Below are 25,762 nucleotides of genomic sequence, written 5' to 3'. Positions count from 1 at the left end.
GGGTGTTTAGAATCCCGTGTCTGCAAGTGTGGAGAGGACATTCTCCGCTGCTTGCGGGCTCTGCAGGCGCGATCGCATGAATATTAAGCCCCAGACTGGCCAAACTCGTGTTTTCTAAAAATGAATTTAAAGGCAGTAATAAGTAATTTTTTTGTTTCATTTGTGCTTAATTCTAAGTAAGTCACAGCCTATATGCGCAATGTATAGACTATCATTATTTAATGCAATGAAATGTTGTTAAAATGCTGAGCGCTTTATATCCCTGCCAGCCTAGTGTCACACTCGTACATGCCTGACAAGGTATTTCTTTGTAGGCTATAGCCTTGAAATAATAGAAATAATAGAGCCTAAATAATTCATTTTCGTTCCTTCTTAGGCTCCCTGTCTGGCTCCTAACCTATTTAGAGTGTATATATGCTGTTTAGTTGGACATGTAACCTATTTGAAATGATGTTCGCTTTTTCCATTCACCATTTCATGTTTATTCAAATACTTTTCATTGAAATCCATATGGTTTGGTTTCAATACTTTAAAACCAATTGGTAGGTCCAGGTAGTCACAAAAAATAGATGGGTGTTGGAATTTGTGAGTGTGGGGCGGTTTTTAGCACTTTAGGGAGTTTTAGGAAGGACAGCGGTAGGAGTGGCTCCATGAGCGGCTTTCCAACAGCTGAACATACTGTGCCTGGGAGTGGGTTTGACTCTGTAGGAGGAACCAACAGCTTGAAGTTGAATCCTCTCTCTCTCTCCATCCTGACAACGAATTGGTAACATTAATATTAATTGACAATAGCACTTTATTGACAGTTAGTAAACTAGCAAGCAAGGTCTTTTGGCTATAGCTATTTTTTTGTAGATAATGTTAGTGAGCAAGTGTGTTAGTGGCACAACAACAGCTAGCCAGCAAAAAGTTAGCTAGCTAGCTAACCTAGCTAGAGACTGGACACATTTACAGAAAAACAAAATATTTTGCAATAACATACTTAGCGAGCAAGCTAAATAATGAATATCTAATTGTGAAATATGAGCAAATGTTAGCTAGTAGATCCCTACCTGGAAGTGAAGAAAGGCAATGTTTGTTTTGTTCAAATGGCAGATGTTTTAGTTGTTGAAGTGAATGTGTGCAGAATGTATCAAATAGATAGACTACATATGTGAAATAAATGTACATTATACCAGTCATACATTTATATTTTTTTAATATATTGCTCTGCATTACACTAATCAATGGAAACATCGAAACATTGTAATCTAGGTTAGCCAATTAATTCAAACAGTCCAATAGCTGTGGGGATATTTTATTTTATACTTAGGCCAAAGTAAATAACTCTTAATGAACACAACATCCCATTTCAGTTTTATTTCTTGTGGAAAGAAAAAAAGACATTCATTGAAATTTCACAAAACTATTCACATCATGGTCATCATCCATGTATGACACACATGATTAAAAGTGTCTTTGTGTGTTGACGTCAAAGTGCCTCCCTTCAAGTCGGTAATGTCTAGATTGGACCCAGCTTTTGAAAAATGTACATTAAGAGTAGACACTTTTTTGCGCATTTTAGATAACCCTGACCCTTTTCCTAATCTTAACCTAATTTTCCTAACCTGCTGCGTAATTTCTCCTAGCCCTGATATGAAAAGTAAATTCTGACAAAAAGCTGGATCCCTTCAAGACCCTCCAAGTGCCCTTGGACATATGAAAATGATGAAAATGACCAAAGATTGTCTGTTCCCTCATGGATCAGGGTACCATCACATGACAATCAATGCCTAACAACTTTCATTGGATCAAACCCTTGATTTCTGCATTCACAATTATGACTTTAGTCTCATCAAGTAGGCGACATTAGTGCAACCTCAAGGTAGTTGTGTCTGGAATATTTTTTCAGTTACTTAAAATTACATCAATCAGTAACAGTGATATACAGTGTCATTTTCCAATATAACGTGCAAACAATTTCCTCCGGGATGAGGATAAACTTTCAGGAGCTCAAGAGTCATTAACGTAAGAGTAAATACTGCCACCTAATGGAGATAAATAGCTAAATGATTAAGGCAAGAAATGTAGTAGCTGGATATTCCAATCATCCGCAGGAACCGCACCCGACAGCCATCTGCAGGAGTCGTCCCCGCGAGCTGTGTTCCGGTGTCCTAGCGAGTAAGCTAACAAGCTAGCACACAGTGTACTTCATTCCCACCTGCTAAACACCTGCCCTCGCCATTATTACCAGAACTGCGGGAAACTAGTGCATGACAGGCATGGGCGAAGTACACTGTCTACCGGTGTCCTAGCTATCGTTAACTAGCAACCTTTCTTCTGCTGCTGTGTACCGGAGTCCTAGCTAACTAGCTAGCTATCACACAGTGTGTTTTGCTCCGGCTTGCCGAACCTGCTGGAATCCTAGCTAGCTAACTAGTTAGCTCCAATTGTCCTAAACACCTGCCGAAAACCTGCCCTTACTGTCGTTAACAGTACTTCGGAAAAAAGTGCCCGACAGGCAGGGGAAAGTACACTGTGTACCGGTGTGCTAGCTAGCTACCTATCCCACCTACTGTGTACCGGAGTCCTAGCCTACTAACTGGCTAGCTATTACCCGGTGTCCTAAATGCCTGCCGAACAACTGCCCTCGACCTTGTTAACAGAACAGCGGGAAATGAATGCCCAACAGGCTTGGGGCGAAGGACACTGTCTAACATTACTAGCTAACTAGTTGCCGTTGTCCCCCTGCCTCTTCGGCATGCATAACTACCACATACTGTACTGGAGTGCCCCCGCCTCCTGCCTGCGGACCGGAGTCCTAGCAAAAAGAAAGACAAATTTACACATAAAGAGGGGTTCCTACAGATGCAGAAATGCCCACATGCAGGAACGCCCCCAATTGCACCCTTCATAGTTCAAGAGTGTTGTATTGTCTTTGGTGTTGTCACAATTACTGCATTCAAAACAACTGGAAACTCGGAAATCTCCGACTTCAGTGCAGTCAAGACAACTGGGAAATGGGATTTTTTTTTAGCTCAGACTGTAATTTTTTTTGTTTCAATGGTCATCCAACTTGGGAAAACTTGGGCATTTTATTGGGGGGGGGGGTACTTCTGGAAATGCTTGCATAACAGACCAAGAAGACCAGGCCCGGAATGAGATGTCAGTGATAGAAGTGCAAAATTCTGTAAATGTTCTCAAAATCTAAATGTTCTCAAAATTTCAAGTCGGAAACTTGGGCATCTTGTTGGGGGGGCTTCTGGAAACGCTTGCGAAACAGACCAAGAAGACCAGGCCCGGAATGAGATGTCAGCGATAGAAGTGCAAAATTCTGTAAATGTTCTCAAAATCTAAAGGCACAACCTAGATTCGAGCCAATGGCTAAAGTAGTTATTATTCCAACCTCGTGAAAGTGACGTACTGACACGTACATATTTTTTTGTAAAAAACAAATTTATATTTAATTAGTGCCATTGATTTTAGGGCCTACACATTCCCATTTTGGAGCAAGACAACCGTTAGACCTGATAATGTGTTTCTATTCATGAGTTTAGCTAGCTAAAAATGTGGTCATCACTAGTTACCAGATGCATATAGTGATAAATATGGCTAAACCCAGCCTTTTTCTGCAATTTCTATTTTTTTAAATCTGATTATAAACCTAACCTTAACCAAAATGCTAACCTTATGCCTAAACTTAAATGAATACCAAAAATCCCCATTTTTGTTTACATAATTTTAACGATATAGTCAGGGCCGCAACTCTCACTGGGGACGAGGGGGACATGTCCCCCCCACATTTAGAAATTGCATTTTTGTCCCTCCCTAATTTTATCATTTGAATATGATACAAAATGAGGCAATGGTGTGCTTTAGGACCATGCGGAAGGGTAGGCTGTTTGGAGTAGGCTGTTTGGAGTGTTTATCCGACTGGATTAAAAAACTAACTATGGTTATGTCCCCCCCCCACTTCTAAAACCAAAGTTGCACCCCTGGATATAGCCAATTTTTGTAAATAGTGACAACTCCACAAGTGTGAACGGGGAATCATATTGCAGAAGCAGTTTCTGCAAGTCTTCAAACTGGATTATCTTTGGTGTTGTTATCGGTCTCTCTAGCTTTTTAGCTGTGCAGTCAACACGGGAATATAATTATTTTGAAGATGAATTGAAGAACTGTGAATATCAAGAGACTATTCCTGATTATTCATGTAACAATGCTTTCGGAGATTAAAGAAACCTACCAATCATCATGACAGTGTGAACAAAATGTTACAGTGATTCATTTAACCTTCTAAAAGCACTAGTGCTTTCACAGAATAATACTGTACATTGTAGTTATTTAAGGTGGACTTCTGAAATGCCAAATACACTATACACATAGGAATTACCTGTATATAATAATATTCTTAAATATATCACAACACTTATGCAGAAAATGTACTATTTGGACTCCAGTAAAATATAGTATTTTTTGGTAGGGCAGTTGCATACATACGTGTATCTTGACACAGTCATATTATGCTGATAGTACATTATTCAATGACAGAAATGGAACTGGTGAAGAAATATGTTTACATGAAAGACTTAAACCAAATGAATTTGATGTCTACATTATCTCATTGACTGTATTGAGGTACCATGTGAATGCGTGAATTTGATGTCAAGGAAAGTTAGATTATGTCTTCTGCCGTTTTTGTCTCGTCAACTGCTCTCACCCTGTCATTGGTGGCTTCTTTGGAAGCATTGTCCTTGTTGGTCTCTTCTTCTTTTCCCTCCAGTTTAGCCTTCCTTTCCTCCTCCTTTTTCTCTTTGTCCAACAACCGGTAGTTGGTACCCATCCCCACGAACAGGAACACACTGGCAATGATAAGGATCACCCCACAGCTCTGGTAGGTGTATTGGTAGTCATTGTAGATGTCTTTGAACTTCCCTGTGACCGAACAAAATATTAATTCTAACTTGTATCATAAGTTAAGTGCTTTTCATAAAAAAATAAACCAGTTAAATGATTGAACTTCTTTAAATAGAAACAAGGAGCTTAAGTAAGCTACACATACATGTGTGCACTCACCTAACATAGGGGGACCTAACAAGACAGGCCCACACTCCACAATGGTGACCAGTCCCACTGCACTGGAGAAGCGCTGCGTTCCCACCAGGTCCATGAGCGTCTCAAACAGCACTGCACTCAGCCAGCCAAAGGCAAAGCCAAAGAAGATGGCATAGATAACGAAGCCTGTGTAGTCCACGGAAATGGGCGCCAGGACGTGGCACACACCGTTCAACAGCACAGAGCAGGCAAAGAAGTACTGCACCCTGGGTCGTATCCACTTTGTATTGGCCACAATGCCCATGGAGGGCCGGGCCACCATGTCCACAAAGGCCAGAACAGACAGCAGGAAGGCTGCCTTCTCTTTGGGGATGTCCCTGCTCTTGGCAAAGTTACTAAGGAATACTAGTGGGGAGAAGAGACCAAAGAACATGATGACGTTACCCATGAGGTAGAGCACGAAGCCCCGGTGTTTGAACAGCGTGAGGTCGATAAAACTGTTACACTTCTGCCCACACGTCGTACTCTCCTTGGCAGCATCTTCACTTTTCACTGCAGGCTGTGGTTTTGGTCCGATGGGTCTCATGAGAGAACCAGCGACGCAGCAGTTGAACAGCAGGCCTCCCAGGATCAGGAAGCTGCCCCTCCAACCAAACTGGTCAAAGAACCAGCTGTTGAGAGGGGCCAGGGTGGATAGGAACACTGGGCTGCCTGCCATGGCGATTCCATTGGCGATGGGCCGCTTATGGTAGAAGTACTTCCCAATCATAGTAAGGGCTGGGTTCAGATTGAATGCCAGTCCCAAACCTGTTGAAATATATTCAATACATTCATTCAGTTCAATATCAGACTGCATAGTTATTCATTATACATAACACATGAAACCAGACGGAAAGGAAATTTAGGATACGAGAAAGTGATAGAGTTCCTGAAGAGGGCCCCAGAGGGCAATACATTTCTTCAACAACAGCAACTAATGAACAGTAAACTAATGAACATATCCTTGCTATTCGGGTTCCTTGGGATGTCCCTACTCTCCATTGAAGTTGAAATGTAAAATGGTTAAGGTAGGGGTTCAGGTTTAAGCTAGGGACGTTCCGAGGATCCCGGATAGCACTATCCATGAAAGAGGCCTACCTCCGACCACTCCCACACAGAAGTAAAGTCCTTCCACTGAGTTGCAGAAGGAGGCAGCAATCAGTCCACAGCCGGACAGGAATCCTCCACACATCATGACGGGACGACTCCCATACTTATTAACCAGGATACTGCTGATAGGACCTGAAAGGTGACAAATACAAAGCAAACAATCAAGATGATTCATACGTTGGGAAAATTCACTTTAGGCAAATATGCCCAAGCATAACTGACTATACCATAATGACTATCGAAATTTAATTTAAAAAACTTTAGAGGATTGTAAATTCGCATCTTGAATTAATTTCCTTGATTAACGTGATTTTAAATATTTAATAGGTGAAAATGCGAATTAGACTACCGTAAGAAGTCTATTTTAGAGAAATGTTATAGTTCACCACTAGAGGTCCCTAAAGCCCCAACTCTGAGAAACGCTGGTGCAGCCAGACCTTCCACACAACTTCTGCAATGATTTGTCTCACTGCTGCACTGCAGCAATTCCTCTGGTCTAGCCACTGTTGGCAATGCAATCGCACAGAAAACAAGACAATCGCGATGAAACAAGATATTGTGAGGTGTGGCTACAGTTTGTGTATTCCTAATGTATGTGCGGAGAATGACAAAAGAAGAGGGCTCTGTCGCTAAAGAGCAATTCTAACTAGGCTACTGTAAAATCCTGTGCAATATTTTATGTGTGTTTGTGCTAGAGAGGTTGGGTATAGAAAAAATACATTTAAAGTACTCCACAGTAGAGCAGGTTACACGTAGTCACTCATTTCCTATGGGTAATCTACCATAGTTCCCATGTAATAGTAAATAATATCCCTTCATTTTGAAAGATGAGAGCTTCACATTGAGAGGGAAACTACCTTTGTCCCACTCAGCCTCCTACTGCTGTTGAAATAGACAGTTTGTCTACTGATAGGACTTGGTAAACATAGCCTACTCATAGTTTTTCTAGTCAATGTTCTACTTCTACATACCCTATCACCTTCCCTACTGGAAGCTTTGGAGGCTACATTCACAATAGCTCCACTTTGTTATAGTCTTAGACTGAAACATAGTAATTCCATTTAGGTTTGGCTAAATCTCAGAGTTTGGCAACACAAATTTAAGGTAACTATGGGCCATAAAATGAGCCTAACAACCTCTAGCTCACTACAACTTGAAAACATATATGATTAGATGGCATGCAGAGTTCTGCTGGCTGCATGCCCACCATCTGTCTGGCCTATACCAACAAGGCCTAACTGGGAGCGAAGATCCATGTGGAAGACGCTTCAGCCTCCCTGCCAAATCCCGGCACCACTGAAGGAACCTAAATGGAATGTGACAGTTTTTGTTTAGAGGTTGTCCAGACTCATTTGCCAGCTCGGAACACGACAAAGGCTTTTTAGATTGTAATACAGGCGAGGCTAAACACCAACAAAGAGCCTGTCCCCTCTCTCTCTCTGAAGATGAGCTGGTGAGGGGGTGAAAAGTCTGAGGAGGCAGCCTAAGACCAACCCTGATGATATAAGACATTATGAGAAGGATAGGAAAGAAATTAAAGAGAGGTCAAGACAAGAGGATTATGCCCCATTATTTAGTCAATGTATACATTTTCCGTAACATGATTTTTTTGTAACGTTCATGGATGACACAAACACTCTACAATAAATCTTTATGGCAACTGTGTTTCTTGAATAAGCCAAGAAACACAACCCATTTTCTGTAGCACCAGTAAGCATACATGCAAAATTAAGCATGGATTGCCCCTGTACTGCTGCTTGCTCTTTGGGGGTCTAGGCCAGGTTCCTGTTGTTTACTTTGCGACAGCTGTTAATGTAAAGAATGACTTTCTAAAGCCATTTGATTCAATTACTCATTGATTACTTTAACTACAATCTAGAAGAACACATTGTGTGCTGTGCACTGTTGGCTGTAAACCCCCGTTTTAAGGCCTGCCAGGATTGGGTCATAGACGTCATTAGGGTCTGAGTCTGACAGGGCCTGTGTGTTCCGGTCCAGTAGAAAGGTCAGAGGTCAGCCCCCACACAGTCATGTGCTCCTCATCATGCGCAGCCAGCCAGGCAGTCATGTGTCCACAGCCCAACTAACAGGCAACATTCAGAGTGGGAGAACTGGGAACCATCTGAGACAAAGCTACTGCATGAACCAATGACCTGGCTTTCGCCCATGCAGGTCCTGAATGTGCGCCAGAGCTAAGTGCTACCTTTTGAGGGAATGGGCTGCTGAACAGTAAATAGCATTCATTCACTGGTCTGCTGGGGGGCAGCTATGTACTAGAGTAGGGAAATGGTAGCTTATCTCTGAGTGGACCATATGTACACATGGTGCTGGTCCCCTCTATACTGAAATAGGCAAATGGTTCAGAAATCGTTAAAGCGTTCTTCATAAAGTGTTGCTATTGCTGAAGCTTGACCTACTGTACCGTATACAATATGTGGTACTACACTTGGAACATATCAGCACTAATCCTTTCAACAGTTCAGTGTTTTGGTAATTACTCCTTCAGTAGTTTTTCTTCCACATGTTATTGTAAATAGGCACTACTACTGAGCTAACTGAAAATGCTGTAGAAGTGTGCAGCTAATAACAATGTATACAGGACAACATCAATATGGAAAAAAGAGGACATTTTCTAAAACAGCATCACACCCCGGGGATATGTTTATTCAGTTTATCTCCACCTTCTTGAGAGAAAACGAGCCTGTTCACTATTTGACAGTGCTTTAAAAAAAATCCAGCCTCAGACCTCTTCTTGTGGGACTACGAGTATCGAGTACAAGAGTCCCTCTGATTACTGTTCTGTCTGTTCGTGTTGAAAGTCATGCAGATGAAAAGAGGCGTATCAACGCTCCACTGGGAAGACCTGTCTGACACCTAGCGTTTGATTCAACCCAGTCAGTACAGGAAGCTAGACCAGCTGACACAGTCTGCCTCACCTGCCACTCTCATGTAAATCATTTAATCTCCTCAGCCTCAGAAGACACCTGGGACAACATTCATCTGATCAGAGCATTAACAAGTACAATGAGGAAGAGCGGAACCCCATCCACGGACTGTAGAGACAGATACTGTTGCACTGTTAATAACTATGCTTCAATGGATGGAAGAGTAAAAGCATTCTAGAGACCCATTTGTATCATTTCAATGACAGTGGTTTGATTCAGGCATCGCTGTCTCCTTTTGGACAAAACACTTCGTCTTGATCTGGTGCCCAGTGACCTTACTCCACACAGTCAATGGGTGGGAAACTACAGGAGCTGTTTGTACTTGAAGAATAGGACGTGCATGAACGATCCACTGTGCAAAATAAAGAGTGTACGCATTCTCACTGAAAGGTCCACTGTGAATACGGATGCCTAATAGAGGCCTCCAGATCCAGGCATGTTAAAAGGTGCTGTACAGTGTCTGTTTAAAGAAGGATGATGGTAGACATTGTCAAATTTTTCATCATAGCTATCATTATGCTTCAGTTTTGCATCATATATATATATTTTTTAAAGGAAGCCAAGTTGACGTTTCCGAAGACTCACACATCTCACACATTTCCGGTAGGGGTGCACTATTCTAGCCTTGCTAACCGCCATATCTTGCGAGCTTACATGAATGTTTGGTACACGAATATCCGTCTAGTAATTACCAGGCCAGCCCTAATCTATTCTCCAGCTCACCTCCGGCATACATCACTGCCAGCATGATGGAGGAGATCCATGACACCTGGCTGCTGGTGCAGTCGAAAATGACCTCAATCTCCTTGAAGAAGACGGTTATGGACTTTGGAAAGGCATAGGAGAAGCCGATGGAGATGAAGGCTCCCACCACTACTGCCCAGCCCCAGCCCCCCTCTGGAGGGGTGTACCCCTGGGGTCCTCCCATGGCAGGCGGCATGGCTGCTGTTCTGCTCACCAAGATCCTGCACGCAGGAACCTACACAGCAATGGGCACCTGTTGGAGAAAGATTAATCAAGTTTTCAGAAACTTTCAAAGCTAGAATTCAGTTAACCAGTTAACTGAGAATCTTTTGAAAATTGTATTGTTCATCCTGCACTAAGCAAATATAGTTTTTTGGGGGTAATCGAACTATGTTAACAATCTTTCACGATGTGAAAAGAAACATTTAATCATAAAGTTAAATCTGGGTGTTTCCTCACTGTAAAGGTGTCCCCCGTACTGGAGTTGCAGCGATGAAACAAGACTGTAACTACCAATTGGATACCATGAAATTGGGGAGAAAACAGGGTAAAATTATTATTATTATTTTTTAAAGTCAGATACAGTGCATTTTGCCTCCTTTCAGAATTTGAGAAGCAAAATGTATCTTATCTATTCAGATTCATTTAATTTCCTTTGAAAAATGATTTGAATACTACACTGTATGTTGACTGTGCATGACTGGAGCCAATGCTGTATGGTTCATGTCAGCAGGATTTCACATGCTGCTTTCACAAGATAAGCCTGTGTTTATTTACAGGGTGTTCCCATTTCCTCCCCGAATAGCTACCTCTGGTACGTATCACAGGTGTGTCATGGTAATGTCCTGAAAGGCAATGCTATAGCAGCTAGAACTAAATATCAATCAGAGAGAGCGGAAATGCAAGCACATGTCCTGTTAACTTCAATGGCTTGGTCATATAAGATAAATGTTGACTTAAATAGTTTCACCTTTAGCACATTTGCATGATTATTTCTTACCAGTGGTATGAAACGCAGAATCCATGACTTCATCCTCAGTGTTTCAGAAGTAAATGGATCAATTTGATTTGCCAAGAAGATTCATCCTAAAAAGCCCAATATTCACTGTGTGGGAGGCATTTCTGGAGCTTCTTTTTACTGTAAATCCAGCCCTCCACTATACTCCCCCCTCACTTCTGAGCTTGTGAATACAGGCCCATCTGCAGAGTCAAATGGCTTACTATATTGTTTACACCGAGGAACCCATCCACAGTGCACATTTATCAAACCATGAATACAGGTTGAATTCAGCTTCCTAGGAAGCTTGGGGCTATGCTCTCATAAAGAGGGTAATGATTTAGAGTTGCTGCATGTTCTGTGGAGAGGACTCTTGATCTAAGGGAAGTAATGGCCTTCTGTGGTAGTGGAAACAGCATAGGATTAGCAGTTTGTGTGTTGCATTGCACAGTGGAACCTCTGCATGTACTGTATCTTTTCAGAATTTGAGATGTAGTGACGCTAAGCTAGTTGAGCTGGGGTGATGTGATTGCATTGATTAAATACAGAAGAGCTGGAGGAAAGTGGGGTGTCTTTTTCAAAAGCCCATTATTTCCTCCTAATTCAGTCCTCCAGACAGAGCTTTGATGCAAAGGTAATATAATGAGTCAATGACATACAGCAGGCTTCTTTCTGTATGACAGCCTCTGTGTTTCTCAGTTGATTTACAAAACATTTTCAGGATGTCCCTATGTGTTATACTTAAGCAATAAGGCCTGGGGGTGTGGTATATGGTGAATATACCACAGCTAAGGGCTGTTCTTAAGCGGGACGCAACGCCGAGAGCATGGACACAGCCCATAGCTGTGCTATATTGACCATATAGCGCTAACCCCGAGGTGCCTTATTGCTATTATAAACTGACTACCAACGTAATTAGAGCAGTAAAAATAAATAAAAATTTGTTATACCCGTGGTATACAGTCTGATATTTTTTTTGTTACCTTTATTTAACTAGGCAAGTCAGTTAAGAACTAATTCTAATTTTCAATGACGGCCTAGGAACAGTGGGTTAACTGCCTGTTCAGGGGCAGAATGACAGATTTGTACCTTGTCAGCTCGGGGGTTTGAACTTGCAACCTTCCGGTTACTAGTCCAACGCTCTAACCACTAGGCTACCCTGCCGCTGTCAGCCAATCAGCCTTCAGGGCTCGAACCACCCAGTTTATATTGCAGATCCATTCATGTTGGATATGGGTATCCCAAGATTCCCCTCAAATTTCACCTAAATATAGTGAAGGCTGCCATTGAAATCTCTTAAAGTAATTCACACTCCAGGCAAAGATGAAAGACTAATTCGACCAAATGTGTATCCTTATGCTGGTTTACAATCTTCCCCTGTTAGCGGATGTACTCTGTAGAGAGAGAAAGGAAAAAGAAGACTGTGTTCCCTATCAACTTAAATTTCAGCCATTATCTGATGAGGACTTCTGGGTACTTCAGCATGCTCTTTTAACTATGTAGTACGCAGTACAAACATGGCATGGTGCAAATCAATTTCTCACCGGAACAGCTATGATAAATGAGAGCAGGTAAGTCAACTTTCTATATAGTGAGCAGTTTCATAGAAGTGAGATGCAGATGAATGTGAAGAATAACTTAGCATACTGCTGTGATGCTGTGGAAATGGAACGTTTCAGTCCACTCTTGATACAGGAAATATAATGGCTTGGAACTGTAGTGACAGAGTGAACTAAACCACATCATGCAGTTATAAGCATGAATAAAATAACATGTTATTGAATTGGGACTTGAAAACTGTATTGCACAGGAGTTTTCACATATCCGAAGTGCACTTAACGGGAGTGGGCTGTTCTGTTAAATGGGTGTTGAGAATACAATGTGCTGGGTGTCCTCTTACAGCTATCGGCTTTACCTCCTGTCCTGAGAACAAAGGTCAGCTCAAAGATATGTCTGTCTGAAAATAGTATTGTTTACTTGTTCAACGGTCTTTCAATCAGCACATGTATTTGCCAGGGCACAGGGTACAATCCAGGGTACAAGCCAGGGTACAGAGCATAAGCCAGGGTACAATCTAGGGTACAAACCAGGGCACAGGGCACAAACCAGGGCACAGGGCACAAACCAGGGCACATGCGTGGCATACATTCTGTGCATGAGCTTACATAGGTCGTTGAGTCCCACACGGACAAGACTGAGTAGTGATTGTCTGTTTTAATTGATGAATGGAGGAGAAAGTCAGGACATACAGTAATGTGTATTAATGACTAATCAACACATCAAGGTTAATAATATTGAAATAAATAAGGGGTCCATTTCATCCACTCAAGAATACTGAAAACTTTGCAGACTCTTTGCACATAAGTAGCCAGTAATCTGTGAGTTAAAGACTCCACTTTAACCTGGTTTCTAGGTTTATCATATGCAGACAGCTGCTTGCATGGAGGATGAAATATGAGTCAAGATGAACAATGGACCCCACATTGGCCAAAGGTCTATAATAAGCAGCCAAAGTGGGCAGCCTGACCGTGCCACTCGAGACGGAACACGCTGCTTCAAACGCCCCCAGCGGCACGTTCTTGGCACTATCGAACATTGGCTGTGTCACGACAAGGTCTATGTCTTAACTTCTTCAAGGTTAAATCCCTCGCAGACATCTTGCCGCTTCAGATAGGCGAGCGAACATAGTGTTCAGAAGCCCCAGGACTTTGGCTGCTAAGCTAACATGGCCCTCTAAATGGATATGTGACTGACAGAAATGGATGGGGATCACAGCACAGGACAGAAGCTGGGTTGTTAGACTAATATTAGGTTATTTCAGTATTGTCTTCTAAAGCCTTACAATAGCAGCAGTGGGATTCAGGTTGAAGGCTTGGTAGGAATGAGAGTGATACTACAGGTAATGTGGTTTTGTAGTAGGCTATCCGCATTGATTTCCATTGCAGACATGCCTCAAGCATCCTGCTCAATACCATCATGATCCCAAGGTGAGCCGTCATGATCATGACCACTTCTGTCAATGCTTTTCAGAACAATAAACAAAATACTCTTTTTTTTCTTTTCAGGGCATAAACAATAAAGAGAATACTAGTTTTTTTTTTTACAAAGCATGAACTATAAAGAGAATATGCACTCACATAATAACTTGACATGTGTCACATTAAACATATCAGTAAGATCCTTTCAAGAAAATCTCCTTTCTCCTTTCATACATTTTATTTTTAACATGCAAATGAGAATGCTTCTCCAAGAGCAAATTGACATCTCAGAGCTTATGCAGAGTAACCACATGTACATATGGATGTGTGGGTTGGTCGCATCTTACCTTGCCAGCAGCTCCTCCTCGTTCCAGATGAGCTCTACAGGCTGAGATGGGGAGCTCTCCTCTCAATGAGGCACTTCAGAACAGGGCTTCTCTGTGTAAGAAGCAAAAGACCTCTACAGAAGTCTAAGTCTAGGATGTCTGAGATTCTCCCATAGAATAGAACCTCTACCTCCACTACTACAAGCAGTGTCCCTGTGCTGGGGAAATGAACACTTTGGAGTCTGAATAAGTGCTGGTCTGTAAAATGGAAGAGAAGTTGACAAAGTTTGGTTCATTCAGTGGCCAGTTCAAACAACTGGACCGGCCAAGATACTAGAGTGCTTACTGATGAGGTCAGTCCAGTCTGCCTCTTATTGGCTGTTTGAGGATTAGAGCCGTGCCCCTAAAATGTTTTCCCCACCTCCTTTTGCCTTGTGTCTCCAGCTCACATGTACTGCACTATTGGCCCTATGTGAAACTTCAAACAGTAGGATATACACTAATGTCTGGGCCTAAGAGATAACATGCCTGTTGGCCATTGATTTCTTTCATAATTGTATAGACAATAGATTACAGGATATTGGTAGTCACAGCAATCAAACAACTGGCTCCCTCTTAAGCAGCTTTTGTTGTTCCCCTCTGGTCTCCAGGGAAACATTAGCAGACATCATTCTGATCACTTCAGAGGTTACCTTTAGGTGAGGCCTTAGTTCAACTCCCCCCGCTGTGACGGTGCTCGATGGTCAGGGCTTGGGAAAGGAAACATCCCTGAGCGCTGCTGGAGGTTAACAAACATAGAGCACTACTGTATTGCAAATAAAACATTCCTTGTAGGGGACCACCATGTGATATAACACTGATGGCTTTTGAACAACACAGTCCTTGTTTTGTTTGTTTGTTTAGTGTCCCTCCCTTTATTAGAAACCTAATAAGGGCATTCCACATGGTGGATGGTGGTTGTGACTCTGTCTGCTCCACTGATTACACCCCAATCACACAACAACTAGCAGCCAGGTTATCAGCTCAATTACATTAAAGGGATAATCCATATTTGAAACAATAATCCCTACCACTGTTTCGGTAACAAGCTGAGGGATGGGGCTGGAGAAATGTAACCACTCTCAAATTCACAGACAGATCTATGGAGGACTGACCATTCATGATATAAAAAATATTGTTTAAACCCATGTTTGGAGGCTATATGGTGTTTGTTTACATTTAATTTGTTTACAAACATTCGAGTAAAACAAGCTTATATTTAGGGTTCTGAGGGTGTACGACAGTTTAAATAAACTTGTGGCATTCAAGTTACGTTCTTCATGAATCAATGGGTCCATATCATTAACTTATATATCCAAAAATGGATGTAGCAATTGCAGATTGCTCCTTTAATTTCAGTGTGCAGCACAATTTTGCATATCATGGCTTTGGGACACATTTTTTTTACTAAGCCATTCAGGTAACACCTCCGGAATACGTGACATTCTGTGCATGCATAATTAAACAGCTTAAGACAATTATTCCACCTTTGGATGTATCCTGCCTCTAATCCTCTCTTCACTTTCATTCAGCAGTCAGGGTCATTTCTTCCTGTCTGCTCCACTCCCTATTTGAAAATAAATCCTTTACCATAGCCAACTTGGCATAATATATTAAAGCACCACATCATCACAGCGTGCCCTCCAATTGCTCGCTCTCTGAAGAGTAGATACATTATTTCAGACTGCTGTCGTACATGCAACACCTGCAGTACGTGTGGATCACAATGAACCTTGTTGATGCTGCTTATCAGTTTACTCACATCAGAATCAGTGTTTTTCCAATCACAGGTCTACACACAAGAGATAATGACATCATCCCCTCCCAGTTCATGATATCTGAATGTCTGTTGGCTACATGGTGTTTTTCCTTGTCAAAGGTGCTAATTATTAGAATACAATGATTTAGTTACACTCTTAGAAAAAGGGTTCCAAAAGGGTTCTTTGCATCGCATAGGGTTCTACCAAAAATCGTTTTGATCAGAAGAACCCTTTCAGGAAGAAAGGGGTTATTTGTAAGGCAAATGGTCTACCTAGAACCTTTAACATCCCAAGAACAGTGTTTTGGAAGAAAGGGTTCTTTGTAAGACAAATGGTCTACCTAGAACCTTTAACATCCCAAGAACAGTGTTTTGGAAGAAAGGGTTCTTTGTAAGGCAAATGGTCTACCTAGAACCTTTAACATCCCAAGAACAGTGTTTTGGAAGAAAAGGGTTATTTGTAAGGCAAATGGTCTACCTAGAACCTTTAACATCCCAAGAACAGTGTTTTGGAAGAAAGGGTTCTTTGAAGGCAAATGATCCTTTAACATCCCAAGAACAGTGTTTTGGAAGAAAAGGGTAGAACCAAATGGTCTATAACATTTCATCCCAAGAACAGTGTTTTGCATGGAGATTTTCAAGAAATGGTCTTAGTTTTAACATCCCAAGAACAGTGTTTTTGAATGTACCTTGATTGGTTGATACAAATGGTCTACACAAACCTTTAACATCCCAAGAACAGTGTTTTGGAAGAAACTGTTAGTAATTGCAAATGTATTGCACCAGTTACCATCCCAAGATGTTTTGGAAGAAAGGGTTCCAGTTGATTTTGAAAGGTAGTTTTCTACAATATAACTTTCCTACATGCTCTTTTGCATGGAGATTTTCAGTCTTTTACTGAATGCATGTACATTGATTGGGTAATTTTAACAAAAGATAAATCCAAACTTGGTGGATATCCTGGCTGGATTCCAGTTGATTGAAGAATTATGCATCACTGACAGAGATGTTTAACAATTCCACTTGGTGGATATCCTGGCTGGATTCCAATAAGAATTATGCATCACTGACAGAGATGTTCGTCGGATGAAGAAGGAGACCAAGATGCAGCGTGGGGTAGGTTAATCATATTTTTGAACGATAACCAGAAACAACAAGAAAAAGAGAACCAACGAAACGTACAGCCTTGTAGGGCTCAACGGAAACAATACAAGCACAAGATCCCACAACATAGGTGGGAAAAAAGGATACCTAAGTATGATTGGGAATCAGAGGCAACAATAGACAGCTGCCTCTTATTGGGAACCACACTTGGCCAAACACAAAGAAATACAACACATAGAATGCCCCCCCTTAATCACACCCTGACTAAACCAACTAGAGACATTAATAGGCTCTAAGGTCAGGGCGTAACAATTATTTAGTTTTTTATGTATTATTTCTTACATTCTTGCCCCAGGAAATCTTAAGTCTTATTAGATACATCCAGGAAGAATTATTGGATATAAGGGCAACATCAACTTACCAACATTACAACCAGGAATACGACTTTACCGAAGCGGGTCCTCTGTTTAGACCACCACCCAGGACAATAGATTGAATCCCAGTAGTCGATCCAAAACAACGGTGCCGCAGAAGGGGCAGATGGAGCTGCCTCCAGGTCAGATGTGCACATCGCTCACTGCTCCCGAGAATACTACTCGCCAATGTCCAGTCTCTTGAACAACAAGGTAGATGAAATTTGAGCAAGGGTTGCCTTCCAGAGAGACATCAGAGATTGTAATATACTCTGTTTCACGTAAACATGGCTCACTCGGGATATGTTATCAGAGTCGGTACAGTCACCCGGTTTCTTAATATATATCCCATTCTTCACGCATCGCACCGACAGAAACAAACATCTCTCTAGTAAGAAGAAGGGCGGGTGTGTATACCTTATGATTAATGAGTCGTGGTGTAATCATAACAACATACAGGAACTCAAGTCCTTTTGTTCACCTGACCTAGAATTCCTTACAATCAAATGCCGACCGCATTATATACCAAGATAATTCTCTTCGATGATAATCACAGCTGTGTATATCTCCCCCAAGCAGACACCTCAATGGCCCTGAAAGAACTTAATTAGACTCTATGTAAACTGGAAACCACATATCCTGAGGCTGCATTTATTGTAGCTGGGGATTTAAACAAGGCTAATCTGGAAACAAGGCTCACTAAATTTTATCAGCATATCAACCCGGGCTGGCAAAATTCTGGATCAGTGCTACTCTATCTTTCGCGACGCATACAAAGCCCTCCCTTGCCCTCCTTTCGGCAAATCTGACCACGACTCTATTTGGTTGCTCCCAGCCTATAGACAGAAACGGAACAGGAAATGCCCACGCTCACGTCTGTTCAACGCTGGTCCAACCAATCTGATTCCACGATTCAAGATTGCTTCGATCACGTTCCGGGATACGTTCTGGATAGCATCGGACAATAACATTGATGTGTACGCTGATTCGGTGAGTGAGTTTATTAGCAAGTGCATCGGTGATTATCCACGGTAACTATTAAAACCTTCCCCAACCAGGAACAGTGGATTGATGGCAGAATTCGCGCAAAACTGAAAGCACGAACCACTGCTTTTAATCATGGCAAGGCGACAGGAAACATGACTGAATACAAACAGTGTAGCTATTCCCTCCGGAAGGCAATCAAACAAGCGAATTGTCAGTATAGAGACAAAGTAGAGTCACAATTCAGCGGCTCAAACACGAGACGTATGTGGCAAGGTCTACAATCAATCACGGATTACAAAAAGACAACCAGTCCCATCACGGACATGGAGTTTTGCTCCCAGAAAAATTAAACAACTTCTTTGCTCACTTTGAGGAAAAGACTATCGCCCCGTAGCACTCACTTCTCTCATCATGAAGTGCTTTGAGAGACTAGTCAAAGATCATATCACCTCCACAATACCTGATATCCTAGACCAACTCCAATTTGCTAACCGCCCCAATAGGTCCACAGACGACGCAATCACATTGCACACTGTCCTAACCCAACTGGACAAGAGGAATACCTAAATAAGAATGCTGTTCATTGATTACAACTCAGCATTTAATAACATAGTACCCTCCAAACTCGTTATTAAGCTTGAGACGCTGGGTCTCGACCCGGCCCTGTGCAATTGGGTCCTGGACTTTCTGACGGGCCGCCCCCAGGTGGTGAGGGTAGGAAAACAACATCTCCACCCCGCTGATCCTCAACACTGGAGCCCCACAAGGGTGTGTTCGACACTACAGTGGTAGGCTTGATTACCAACAATGACGAGACAGCCTACAGAGAGGAGGTGAGGGCCCTCAGAGTATGGTGTCAGAAAAAAACCTTACACTCAACACCAACAAAACAAAGCAGATGATTGTGGACTTCAGGAAACAGCAGAGGGAGCACCCCTCTATCCACATCGAAGGGACAGTAGTGGAGAAGGTGGAAAGTTTTAAGTTCCTCGGCCCACACATCACAGACAAACGGAAATGGTCCACCCACACAGACAGCACGGTTAAGAAGGCGCAACAGCGCCTTGGTGACAATGTGTCTTGTCACCAAGAACACTCACATTTACAGATGCACAATCGAAAGCATCCTGTCGTGCTGTGTCACAGCCTGGTACGGCAACTGCACCGCCCGCAACCGTAGGGCTCTCCAGAGAATAGTGCAGTCTGCACAACACATCACCAGGGGCAAACTACCTGCCTTCCAGGATACCTACATCACCCGATGTCACAGGAAGGCAAAAAAGATCATCAAGGACAAACAGTTGTTAAACAGCTGTTAACCAGCCATCACTAACAATGAGTGTGTAACGTTCGTTGTCCTCGTCTGAGGAGTAGGAGAGATCGGACCAATATGCAGCATGGTATGTGTCCATGTTCATACTTATTAAACAGAGAACACTAAACAAAATAACAATGGCGAATGAAACAAAACAGTTCTGTATGTTGACATACACTAAACAGAAAACAACTACCCACAAATCATTGGGAAAAACAGGCTACCTAAATATGGTTCTCAATCAGAGACAACGATTGACAGCTGCCTCTGATTGAGAACCATACCAGGCCAAACACATAGAAACCCAAAACTAGAACAAAACATAGAATGTCCAACCCAACTCACGCCCTGACCAACCTAAACAAGAAACATAACAAATTACTTTTCAATGATCTCTCAAGATCGAGATAGTACCATATTGTTACTGTACAGTACCCCACTGTACATTGCTGTTCCTACTGTACAGGTGTACAGGTGTACAGGTGTTGCTACTGTACAGGTGTACAGGTGTACAGGTGTTCCGACTGTAAAGGTGTTCCTACTGTACAGGTGTTGCTACTGTACAGGTGTACAGGTGTTGCTACTGCACAGGTATTCCTACTGTACAGGTGTTCCTACTGTACAGGTGTACAGGTGTACAGGTGTACAGGTGTCGCTACTGTACAGGTGTACAGGTGTTGTTACTGTACAGGTGTACAGGCGTACAGGTGTTGCTACTGTACAGGTGTACAGGTGTACAGGTGTTCCTACTGTACAGGTATACAGGTGTTGCTACTGTGCAGGTGCACAGGTGCTACGACTATACAGGTGTACAGGTGTTGCTAATGTACAGATGCACAGGTGTTGCTACTGTACAGGTGCACAGGTGTTGCTACTGTACAGGTGTACAGGTGTACAGGTGTTGCTACTGTACAGGTGTACAGGCGTTCCTACTGTACAGGTGTACAGGTGTTGCTACTGTACAGGTGTACAGGTGTAAATGTATTCCTACCGTACAGGTATACAGGTGTTGCTACTGTATAGGTGTTCCTACTGTACAGGTGTACAGGTGTTCCTACTGTTCAGGTATACAGATGTTCCTACAGTACAGGTGTTCCTACTGTTCAGGTATACAGATGATCCTACTGTACAGGTGTTCCTACTGTACAGGTGTACAGGTGTTCATACTGTACAGGTGTACAGGTGTTGCTACTGTACAGGTGTAAAGGTGTTGCTACTGTACAGGTGTACAGGTGTTCCTACAGTACAGGTGTACAGGTGTTCATACTGTACAGGTGTTGCTACTGTACAGGTGTACAGGTGTTCATACTGTACAGGTGTGCAGGTGTTCCTACTGTACATGTATACAAGTGTTCCTACTGTACAGGTGTACAGGTGTTCCTACTGTACATGTATACAGGTGATCCTACTGTGCAGTTATACAGGTGTTGCTACTGTACAGGCGTACAGGTGTTGCTACTGTACAGGTGTACAGGTGTCGCTACTGTACAGGTGTACAGGTGTTCCTACTGTACAGGTGTAGAGGTGTTGCTACTGTACAGGTGCACAGGTGTTCCTACTGTACAGGTGTACAGGTGTTCCTACTGTACCGGTGTACAGGTGTTCCTACTGTACCGGTGAACAAGGTGTTCCTACTGTACCGGTGTACAGATGTTCCTACTGTACAGGTATACAGGTGTTCCTACTGTACAGGTGTTCCTACTGTACAGGTGTACAGGTGTTCCTACTGTTCAGGTATACAGATGTTCCTACTGTACAGGTGTGCAGGTGTTCCTATTGTACATGAATACAGGTGTTCCTACTGTACATGTATACAGGTGGTCCTACTGTACAGTTATACAGGTGTTGCTACTGTACAGGCGTACAGGTGTTGCTACTGTACAGGTGTACAGGTGTTGCTACTGCACAGGTGTACAGGTGTACAGGTGTTCCTACATGTATACAGGTGATCCTACTGTACAGTTATACAGGTGTTGCTACTGTACAGGCGTACAGGTGTTGCTACTGTACAGGTGTACAGGTGTCGCTACTGTACAGGTGTACAGGTGTTGTTATTGTACAGGTGTACAGGCGTACAGGTGTTGCTACTGTACAGGTGTACAGGCGTACAGGTGTTGCTACTGTACAGGTGTACAGGCGTACAGGTGTTGCTACTGTACAGGTGTACAGGCGTACAGGTGTTGCTACTGTACAGGTGTACAGGCGTACAGGTGTTGCTACTGTACAGGTGTACAGGTGTTGCTACTGTGCAGGTGCACAGGTGCTACGACTATACAGGTGTACAGGTGTTGCTACTGTACAGATGCACAGGTGTTGCTACTGTACAGGTGCACAGGTGTTGCTACTGTACAGGTGTACAGGTGTACAGGTGTTGCTACTGTACAGGTGCACAGGTGTTCCTACTGTACAGGTGTACAGGTGTTCCTACTGTACCGGTGTACAGATGTTCCTACTGTACAGGTATACAGGTGTTCCTACTGTACAGGTGTTCCTACTGTACAGGTGTACAGGTGTTCCTACTGTTCAGGTATACAGATGTTCCTACTGTACAGGTGTGCAGGTGTTCCTATTGTACATGAATACAGGTGTTCCTACTGTACATGTATACAGGTGGTCCTACTGTACAGTTATACAGGTGTTGCTACTGTACAGGCGTACAGGTGTTGCTACTGTACAGGTGTACAGGTGTTGCTACTGCACAGGTGTACAGGTGTACAGGTGTTCCTACATGTATACAGGTGATCCTACTGTACAGTTATACAGGTGTTGCTACTGTACAGGCGTACAGGTGTTGCTACTGTACAGGTGTACAGGTGTCGCTACTGTACAGGTGTACAGGTGTTGTTATTGTACAGGTGTACAGGCGTACAGGTGTTGCTACTGTACAGGTGTACAGGCGTACAGGTGTTGCTACTGTACAGGTGTACAGGCGTACAGGTGTTGCTACTGTACAGGTGTACAGGCGTACAGGTGTTGCTACTGTACAGGTGTACAGGTGTACAGGTGTTCCTACTGTACAGGTATACAGGTGTTGCTACTGTGCAGGTGCACAGGTGCTACGACTATACAGGTGTACAGGTGTTGCTACTGTACAGATGCACAGGTGTTGCTACTGTACAGGTGCACAGGTGTTGCTACTGTACAGGTGTACAGGTGTACAGGTGTTGCTACTGTACAGGTGTACAGGCGTTCCTACTGTACAGGTGTACAGGTGTTGCTACTGTACAGGTGTACAGGTGTAAATTTATTCCTACCGTACAGGTATACAGGTGTTGCTACTGTACAGGTACTCAGGTGTTCCTACTGTACAGGTGTACAGGTGTTGATACTGTACAGGTGCTCAGGTGTTGCTACTGTACAGGTGTACAGGTGTTGCTACTGTACAGGTGTAAAGGTGTTCCTACTGTACAGGTGTACAGGTGTTCCTACTGTACCGGTGTACAGGTGTTCCTACTGTACAGGTATACAGGTGTTCCTACTGTATAGGTGTTCCTACTGTACAGGTGTACAGGTGTTCCTACTGTTCAGGTATACAGATGTTCCTACTGTACAGGTGTTCCTACTGTACAGGTGTACAGGTGTACAGGTGTTCCTACTGTACATGTATATAGGTGTTCCTACTGTACAGGTATTCCTACTGTACAGGTGTACAGGTGTTCATACTGTACAGGTGTTGCTACTGTACAGGTGTACAGGTGTTCCTACTGTACAGGTGTTCCTACTGTACAGGTGTACAGGTGTTCCTACTGTACAGGTGTTCCTACTGTACAGGTGTACAGGTGTTCCTACTGTACAGGTGTTCAGGTCTCCTACTGTACAGGTGTACATGTGTTCCTACTGTACAGGTGTTCCTACTGTACAGCTGTACAGGTGTACAGGTGTTGCTAGTGTACCAGTGTACAGGTGTTCCTACTGTACATGTATACAGGTGGTCCAACTTTACAGGTGTTCCTACTGTACAGGTGTACAGGTGTTCCTACTGTACATGTATACAAGTGTTCCTACTGTACAGGTGTACAGGTGTTCCTACTGTACATGTATACAGGTGATCCTACTGTGCAGTTATACAGGTGTTGCTACTGTACAGGCGTACAGGTGTTGCTACTGTACAGGTGTACAGGTGTCGCTACTGTACAGGTGTACAGGTGTTCCTACTGTACAGATGTAGAGGTGTTGCTACTGTACAGGTGTACAGGTGTCGCTACTGTACAGGTGTACAGGTGTTGTTATTGTACAGGTGTACAGGCGTACAGGTGTTGCTACTGTACAGGTGTACAGGCGTACAGGTGTTGCTACTGTACAGGTGTACAGGCGTACAGGTGTTGCTACTGTACAGGTGTACAGGTGTACAGGTGTTCCTACTGTACAGGTATACAGGTGTTGCTACTGTGCAGGTGCACAGGTGCTACGACTATACAGGTGTACAGGTGTTGCTACTGTACAGATGCACAGGTGTTGCTACTGTACAGGTGCACAGGTGTTGCTCTGTACAGGTGTACAGGTGTTGCTACTGTACAGGTGTACAGGTGTTCCTACTGTACAGGTGTACAGGTGTTGCTACTGTAAAGGTGTACAGGTGTAAATTTATTCCTACCGTACAGGTATACAGGTGTTGCTACTGTACAGGTACTCAGGTGTTCCTACTGTACAGGTGTACAGGTGTTGATACTGTACAGGTGCTCAGGTGTTGCTACTGTACAGGTGCACAGGTGTTGCTACTGTACAGGTGCACAGGTGTTGCTACTGTACAGGTGCACAGGTGTTGCTACTGTACAGGTGCTCATGTTGCTACTGTACAGGTGTACAGGTGTTGCTACTGTACAGGTGTACAGGTGTTGCTACAGTACAGGTGTACAGGTGTAAATGTATTCCTACCATACTGGTATACAGGTGTTGCTACTGTACAGGCACTCAGGTGTTCCTACTGTACAGGTGTACAGGTGTTCCTACTGTTCAGGTATACAGATGTTCCTACTGTACAGGTGTGCAGGTGTTCCTATTGTACATGAATACAGGTGTTCCTACTGTACATGTATACAGGTGGTCCTACTGTACAGTTATACAGGTGTTGCTACTGTACAGGCGTACAGGTGTTGCTACTGTACAGGTGTACAGGTGTTGCTACTGCACAGGTGTACAGGTGTACAGGTGTTCCTACATGTATACAGGTGATCCTACTGTACAGTTATACAGGTGTTGCTACTGTACAGGCGTACAGGTGTTGCTACTGTACAGGTGTACAGGTGTCGCTACTGTACAGGTGTACAGGTGTTGTTATTGTACAGGTGTACAGGCGTACAGGTGTTGCTACTGTACAGGTGTACATGCGTACAGGTGTTGCTACTGTACAGGTGTACAGGCGTACAGGTGTTGCTACTGTATAGGTGTACAGGCGTACAGGTGTTGCTACTGTACAGGTGTACAGGTGTACAGGTGTTCCTACTGTACAGGTATACAGGTGTTGCTACTGTGCAGGTGCACAGGTGCTACGACTATACAGGTGTACAGGTGTTGCTACTGTACAGGTGCACAGGTGTTGCTACTGTACAGGTGTACAGGTGTACAGGTGTTGCTACTGTACAGGTGTACAGGCGTTCCTACTGTACAGGTGTACAGGTGTTGCTACTGTACAGGTGTACAGGTGTAAATTTATTCCTACCGTACAGGTATACAGGTGTTGCTACTGTACAGGTACTCAGGTGTTCCTACTGTACAGGTGTACAGGTGTTGATACTGTACAGGTGCTCAGGTGTTGCTACTGTACAGGTGTACAGGTGTTGCTACTGTACAGGTGTACAGGTGTTCCTACTGTACAGGTGTACAGGTGTTCCTACTGTACCGGTGTACAGGTGTTCCTACTGTACAGGTATACAGGTGTTCCTACTGTATAGGTGTTCCTACTGTACAGGTGTACAGGTGTTCCTACTGTTCAGGTATACAGATGTTCCTACTGTACAGGTGTTCCTACTGTA

General features: G+C 43.2%; 1 protein-coding gene across 1 annotated transcript; it reads right to left on the bottom strand.

Annotated features, from left to right (window-relative positions):
* Window positions 1–1,181: 1,181 nt before the first annotated feature.
* Window positions 1,182–14,501, bottom strand: LOC135540320 (monocarboxylate transporter 1-like). Its single transcript, XM_064966908.1, has 5 exons — window positions 14,195–14,501; window positions 9,852–10,125; window positions 6,172–6,315; window positions 5,056–5,841; window positions 1,182–4,914 (listed from the first exon to the last, which is right to left on the bottom strand). The coding sequence occupies exons 2-5, from the start codon at window positions 10,066–10,068 to the stop codon at window positions 4,655–4,657; spliced, it is 1,407 nt and encodes a 468-aa protein (XP_064822980.1). The 5' UTR covers window positions 10,069–10,125; window positions 14,195–14,501; the 3' UTR covers window positions 1,182–4,654.
* Window positions 14,502–25,762: the final 11,261 nt, after the last annotated feature.

The sequence above is a fragment of the Oncorhynchus masou genome, chromosome 5 (assembly GCF_036934945.1).
Source record: "Oncorhynchus masou masou isolate Uvic2021 chromosome 5, UVic_Omas_1.1, whole genome shotgun sequence".
Classification (NCBI taxonomy): domain Eukaryota; kingdom Metazoa; phylum Chordata; class Actinopteri; order Salmoniformes; family Salmonidae; genus Oncorhynchus; species Oncorhynchus masou.
Note: the sequence above shows the minus strand (reverse complement) of the source record. Positions and strands in the feature narration are given on the sequence as shown.